At 50.3% G+C, this 6,930-nt stretch overlaps 1 protein-coding gene across 1 annotated transcript; it reads right to left on the bottom strand.

The window, feature by feature from the left end:
• Positions 1-252: 252 nt before the first annotated feature.
• LOC145718041 (insulin-like growth factor 1 receptor) lies at positions 253-5,580 on the bottom strand. Its single transcript, XM_081809481.1, has 4 exons — positions 5,176-5,580; positions 2,402-2,685; positions 941-1,077; positions 253-453 (listed from the first exon to the last, which is right to left on the bottom strand). The coding sequence occupies exons 2-4, from the start codon at positions 2,637-2,639 to the stop codon at positions 268-270; spliced, it is 561 nt and encodes a 186-aa protein (XP_081665607.1). The 5' UTR covers positions 2,640-2,685; positions 5,176-5,580; the 3' UTR covers positions 253-267.
• Between the last annotated feature and the right edge of the window lie 1,350 nt (positions 5,581-6,930).

Here is a 6,930-nt window from a genome sequence, read left to right as displayed (position 1 = left end):
TCACACATAAAACAAGTTGCGAGCAAAGGCCTCTTGCTGACGCCCCCCCCACCCTCAGAAGGGGCTCAGACCCTCTCCCTGACCATCAAATGAAGTAGGAACTCCAAGCAGCAGCTCCCCCCTGCTCGAGCTCCCAAATGAGGTGCTGACCCAAGTGTGACCCTTCTGAAATCTGGCCAACTCGGTTCCAACGGAAAATCAGAAAGTTAGAGAGAGCCCCGACAGCCCAGGCTTTCCCAAGCCCCACCCAACCCGCTTCTGCATCTTCTAGCTACTCCTTCCCCAAGCCTTACTTTTGGCTGGGACGTAGAAGAACACAGGATCCGTCCAGGACCCATTCCCAGAGAGAGAGGTGGCCTGGATCCGGGCCGTATAGTTCCCGGGGTTGAGCCGGTTAAGCTTGGCACCTCCATACTTCCTGTACTCCTGTCTCGATACACATTCCCGCTGATCCTGGGGGAAATAAAACACAAGTGCCAATTCCCCACAAGCATGTGAGAAATGGGTGCCTCTTGCTGTCCCATCTCTCGCGTCCCACCTGACAGTGATCCCAATTTGCAGTAACAGGGAAGAAACCAAGTGTTGAATGGCAGTCTTCCAGTTACTGTAAACACTCCCAAGTTCTAACCAAATATATATCTATTTTTTTGGTAATCAAAAAGAGCTCCAGAAAAATAAAAATTTCTTTCTGGCGTATGCTGAACGATCATTTTCTGTAACAAAGTAGTTTCTTAAGGGGGAGAACAAGCCCCCCTCCTCATATACTCTGAGTACTCTCCTCAAAGACATGTGGAGCTAGTAGAAGGACTTAAGTCCTCACTGACTTAGCTCCTCATTTTATGGGGTTAAGTCCTCAGCTAACTGGAGGTGACATGTTGGGGCACATGCCATCAATTGGAATGGGGACACACCCAGATGCGGACCACTGCGCCAGCCTTACCTCGATCTGTGATCCATATTTTATTTCATACATTAGAATCAATCCATTGGGATTCTCAGGTTCCGGCCACTTTAGAAAGATGGAGTTTTCAGGCCTCGACTCCCAGGTCACCGGCCCAGGAATGTCATCTGCTCCTTCTGTGCAACAATTTAAACAAGCGATAAAGTCGGATTCGGGTCCGCCTCCGCCCCCGCCCCCCCCCCCGAGTGGGCTACTCTGAGCATGCCCTCCCCCAGTCTGTGTGTGCAGGGCTGAGGGCGGGGACCACATATACTCCCCCAAAGCCGGCTGCTCACACATAGCACAGGGTTTGGAATCCAAGCAATGTAATGACCTGTGAGTCTCAAGATGCCACGATACCTTCCCTCCCCTCAGCGACCGCGCCCCCTCACCCCACCCCAGAAAAAGCCCACTATATCAAGTATAGTCGGAAAATCCCGGCAGCTTGAGTAACTTATTTCTGGTATTTGGCTTCTCCCACTCGAGAAAGGAAACTATGTGATGCCGTCAAACACAAGCAGCATCGAAAAGGCGCCTCGAGAGCAGGGGTGGCTGGCAGCAAGCCTCCAGGCGGCGACACGGAGCCCTCCAGGCCTGCATCTGCACGCGGCAAACGCAACTCTGATGCGGGCATGAAGGACGGCCCACGAGCTGGGCCTGCGTCCACCCTTCCTCCAGCCGCTGCTAGCTGAGGCTGGGTGCTTGCACTCTTGCTTCTGCTTAAAGCAGCAAGCCAAGTGGTGAGCAAGAGTCCCTGCAAGTTACAGCCGGGGAAGGCTCTGAGAAATGAGCTGGCTTCTGTCTCTCCCAGAAGGGTGGGGAAACTGAGGCCAGGGAAGCTGACAGCGGCCTTGAGATATGCTGTGCGTCCCCTCCTAGACTCCACTTCTGGGCTCCTTCTCTACTACCTGCTAACCCCGGGCAGGAAAGAGGATGGGCAGTTCACCTATCCTTAAAGATGGATGGATGGCAGTGTGAGTAACAGGCAGCTTCTAACTTCCAAAGGGGAAGGTGAAGACCCAAGAGGCAGGACCAAAGGCTACTCCAGCAGTTGACCTTGAGAGTGAAAGTCACTCTGAGTCAAGGCAGCTAATGGATTCCACTGAACCTGACGACTCAGGAGGGACCGGGCAAATTTACGTGTGTACAAATGGGGAATAGGGCCATGGAAATGTACAATGTGAACCAAGTGGGAGGAGGGGAGTTGACCCCGAAGGGCGCTCCCTGCTCTTGTAGGACTTTGTGCGAAGACTGGGTTGGGAATGATGTCATTATGAATGGACTCCATTCCCTGGGCTGCTGGTCTACCATCCTGCCTACAAATGACCACCCGTTCTTTAATAAGCAGGATGGAAACTAAGGGTCATTGCCCTGGATGACAGATTCTGTGTCCATAGAACACAAGCTTCTCCACTGGGCTGTGAGTGAGTCAGGAGTGGGGTTCGCTGGATCACACCCTACCTGCAGGCATGGTTCTTGCAAAAACAAAGTTGGAGGCGCTGCAGCCCAGCTTCTCAGCCTCGTGGTTACAGCTGTGGATGTCAATGCGGTACAAAGTAAAAGGCCGGAGGTTCGAGATTACAGTTCTCTCCTTGTTATCCACTCTGCTCTCAAAGAAAGGGTATTCTGTCTCGAGTTCTTCTGGGTCTGTGATATTATAGGTGTCTGCCACTGTGGTGTTCCTGCTTCGGCTGGACATGGTGGTGTTGGTGACTTGTGTGACGTCTCTCCGCTTCCTTTCAGGTCTGCAAGGAAGAGAGAAACTTGGCCTGTAAGCGCCTCTACCTCTTTTGTCCCTTCTATGACTTGGGTTAGAGTAACGGAAAGAAAAGAAAAATCTTAACTTTGGATGAAAGGAGCTATTCAGCCCCTTTGGATAAGGACCAACAAATAATACGGGGATTTCCTTCTCCGTTATTTATTTTGCTTTCTCTACTCTGCAAACCTCCGAATCGGCACACAAACTGCCCCCTGGCTCCCAGAGTGGTTACTCGATTGTATCTAGAGGCAAACAAATGCCTCAGTCACTCCTGGCCCTGCAGCATACTGGCCCTTTGGTCAGAATGTCCGTGCCACCTGGTCCACTGACCTCATGGTTAAGCATTAAACGTGACCACCCTGCTGGCCACACTAAGATTTATTAGGGGGTGAGGTGAGAGGTGAGCTGTGTGGTGTAGGCCCCAGCGGGATGGTTTCTCTGACCCCCTCTGTAGAAAGAAAGATACCAAGCAGCGAGCACTTGCTTGGACCCCCAGACCCTTCCCTCTGGGGCTCCCACTGACTCTCTCTTCCTCTGAGACCCTAGTGTCTGTATTTTTCACACTCCTGGAGGTCCTTCCAGTCTGGCTCCGCCTCACACTCAGCAGTGACCTCCTGTGGCCTCTCCAAGGCCCCACTGCTGCCAATGGTACGATCACTGTCATGGCCCTGGACTAGGGCTTCGAACAACAGCTACAAAAGCAATAGGACAGCAAAAGAGAAATCAAAAGAGAATGTTCACACCCAAAGGGCAGATGAGGCAGTCCATGCAGCTGGACAGGGGGACTGTTCCAATGGCTACTGTTGTGGGCTTTGGGCTCCCCTCAGAAACCTCAAACACAAGCCCCTCGTGTTTACTGGAGGCAACAGCATGTGAGAGTAAGCACCCAGGTGAGAAACAGCCACCCTCAGGCCAACCACCAGAAACAGGGGGAAGCAAGCTGCCGTCCGTTCCACACTGAGGCTGTCCGCGGGCGTCACGCATCCTGTGCGCAGGCAAAGGGTGGGGAGGAAACAGAACCAAGCTCATCCGGGAAAGAAAACTAAGAGCCCAAGGCAAGGAGAAAGACCACAAAGTGGGAATGCTCATCAGTTCTCATGTAGGGGAGAAAGAGAAGTCCCACAGGGAATCAGGGCACCTGGGAAGCCGTTTGTGGCTCAGCTGACTCTCAGCAGGCTTCCTGCGGGTCCTTATTTGCCTTGAAGTGAAAAACTTGGAAGGGAAAAGCAGGGGACTTGGGGAAAGGGCCTCTAGCTCCCCAGTCTGCCTGGCCCATGGATTCCCCCACACAAAATGCCATCACCACTTTTGTGCAATGGCCCAGGGGGTCCTAACCTAAAACACGAACCATTCAATCCAGATATGCTCATTCCACCAGGCAGAGAACCGCAGAGGCAGGCCGTGTGTGAATGGCCCCAATGCATTCACTTTCATAATATTGGGGGAGGAAAGATTAGGAGATGAGGCTGACCATTTCCCATCCTCACACCCCACACACCAACCAACCTTCCTGGAAGGGAAGGACACAAGGAACTACACTTATTGCTGGGGAGATCTCTTTTGACACCTACCAGAACAAATGTCCTGCCTTCTCTTCAAAACCAATGCAACACATAAAACCAATACAACACACCCTTACGTCTATAAGAGAGAAGTTGCTTGGGTTTAATCCACTGCAAAAAATATAATGCTCTGCCCAAACCTGACTTGACTGGCTTATTCTTAGAATGAATTGGAAGAGGGGCGCCTGGGTGGCTCAGTCAGTTAAGCGTCTGCCTTCGGCTCAGGTCTGATCTCAGGATCCTGGGATTGAGCCCCACGTCAGGCTCCCTGTTCAGCGGGGAGCCTGCTTCTCCCTCTCCTGCCTGCTTGTGCTCTCGCTCTTGCTATCTCTGTCACTATCTCTGTCTCTCTCTCAAATAAACAAATACAATCTTTTAAAAAAAGAATGCATTGAAAGAAATAAAAATTGTCTTTGGATAGCTTAGTTGAAAAACAAAAAAACCTTCCTTTATGATTCAATCATTCTGCCAGCCAGATACTCCTTCTATCAAAATTGTGTTGCAAATTGAGTGGACATGAGAATTATACCCTTGGTAGGAGGCATTAAAAAAAACAAAACAAAACAATATGAAGTTCGTATAAATTGTGGCCGTTCACCGTGGGCAAATACAGTATTTATATTCATCCTAAGAAAAGCCAGAATAGCAGGTCAGACTTGTCTTAGGAGAGAGAATGTCGGGGCCAAAGAGGTGGACGCACGCACTCGTCAGGGGGGATTTGGCATAGAGGAAACTTATTTTGAATTCAATAACATGAACACAATGCATTGCTAATATCCGTGTCACCCACGGCTCGGCCTTCACATTGCCTGATCTTGTGTTCCCCATGTGATGAGAGAGAAAGGTACTGCTTTGTAACTACAAATTGAAAGCTCGGAGCCCTTTAGCAAAGCTTCTCCAATGCCTGGACTCACAATCTGAACTTCTGGCGGGCCAGTGGGATGAGACAGCAACGGAGCCGACAGCTTTCGCTGGAGAATAAACAGATAACTCCTGCCCAGCATGTTTGAGACACTCTCAATCCATCTGCTTCTGTGGCCACAGGAAGTGCCACTAGCTGAGCCTCTCTGCGGGCATGGGGGGAAATGGCCCACGTTGAGAAGCAGTGCTACCAAAAAGGCAAGAGCCCTAATGTGTCAAAATGTAGGGTCAAGGCCCGAGTGGATCATTCATGAATTAGGCTGTTGGAGAAGTCACTATGCCTGAATTCTAGTTTTTAAACATCTCTGAGCTCGTCAAACGCTCTTATTCTTGGAAGTACACATGACCTACAGACAGTTGGGACTAACACTTGAACCACAGCCCTAGGAGGAGAGGTCTCCAGTGGAGCAGGTCAGGGGGACCCACAGAAGGCTCTCCTACCCTCACACTCCAGTGGTTTCCACTCCTAGAGAGGAGATGATGGGCAATGAAGAGCTTCGTCCTGAAAAGAATGCCTGCCACTCTAAGAGGTCTTTCTTTCTTGATGATTTTTCGAAGTAAGATGGCTATCTTGGACTATTACACAAATATCAGGAAGGTCACTTGACAAGGAAAAAAAATCACTTTAAAAGCCATTTGTTGTTACAACCTAAGTAAGCCTTTAAAGGCAAAGTCATTACAGAATAAACAGAAGCTACGGGCCTCTGGTGCCTCTCGGGGTCGGGGGCAGGAAGACCAGCAATCAGAGAACACGCCGGGCAGTGGGCTGGTGGCTGGGGCACCATGGGGACCAGGAGAGCGTAGGTGCAACCGAATCCAGCTCCTCCACTCACATTTCAGCCAAGAGGCTGTTTGTAAACGCCACACTATAATCTTCCAGGAGGAAAAGGGAGACAGGGACCACCACTCTGTTTCCATCTCCTTCCCCAGACATTGCAGGGCTACCCTGATGGACTCCCCCTCCGTGTTTTGTTTTGTTTTTTAAACCATTTCTTATGGTGGTAAAATAAAATTTTTGATTAAAAAAATACCCAAATCTTGCCATTTTAGCCATTTTTAAGTGTACGATTCAGACACTGATTGCATTCATGATGTTGTACAACCATCACTGTTTCCAACATTTTTCATCACCTCAAACAGAAGCTCTTAGACCCACTAGGTCCAACTCCCCATTTCCCCCTCCCACCAGCCCCTGGAAACCTGGCATGCACTTCCCAAAACTATGAATTTGCCTCTGGTAGATGCTTCCTATGGGTGGAATTCTACAATAGCTGCTCCTTTCGCATCTGGCTTCTTTCACTTAGCATGATGTTTTCAAGGTCCATCAGAGTGGTGCCTTTCGTCAGAATCTCCTTCCTTTTTATGGCTGAATAATATGCCATTGCGTGGCTAGGCCATATTTTGCTTATCCATTCATCCCCTCATGGACACGCGGCTCCTTCCCAGCTTTAGCTACTGTGAGTAGCGTGGCTTTGCACACCTTCACCTCCCTCCGCTCTTTGTCCGCTGCTTCTCAAATCTGCTTGTCAAGGGTGCCCGGGGCACTGGGCTGTGCTTGCAAGTTGGGCCGCTTTCAAAACTCACTCTGGGGGGGCGGAGCAAGATGGCGGAGGAGTAGGAGACCTGGATTTCGTCTCCTCTCAGGAATTCAGCTGGATCGGGATCAAACCATTCTGAACATCTACGAACCCAACAGGAGATCGAAGAAAGGAATAACAACAACTCTCTGAACAGAAAAGCGACCACTT

This window comes from Leptonychotes weddellii, unplaced genomic scaffold (assembly GCF_054177405.1).
Source record: "Leptonychotes weddellii isolate Sample4059 unplaced genomic scaffold, ASM5417740v2 HiC_scaffold_10301, whole genome shotgun sequence".
Taxonomy (NCBI): domain Eukaryota; kingdom Metazoa; phylum Chordata; class Mammalia; order Carnivora; family Phocidae; genus Leptonychotes; species Leptonychotes weddellii.
The sequence above is the reverse complement of the archived record's forward strand: the minus strand, read 5'-3'. Positions and strand labels throughout refer to the sequence as shown.

Excerpts from the sequence above, each read along its gene's own strand:
- LOC145718041 (XM_081809481.1), bottom strand. The coding sequence starts at position 2,639 with ATGTCCAGCCGAAGCAGGAACACCACAGTGGCAGACACCTATAATATC. Across the intron at positions 1,078-2,401 it reads TGCAAGAACCATGCCTGCAG|AAGGAGCAGATGACATTCCT; the intron begins GTAGGGTGTGAT and ends ATTGTTGCACAG. Across the intron at positions 454-940 it reads AATATGGATCACAGATCGAG|GATCAGCGGGAATGTGTATC; the intron begins GTAAGGCTGGCG and ends TATTTCCCCCAG.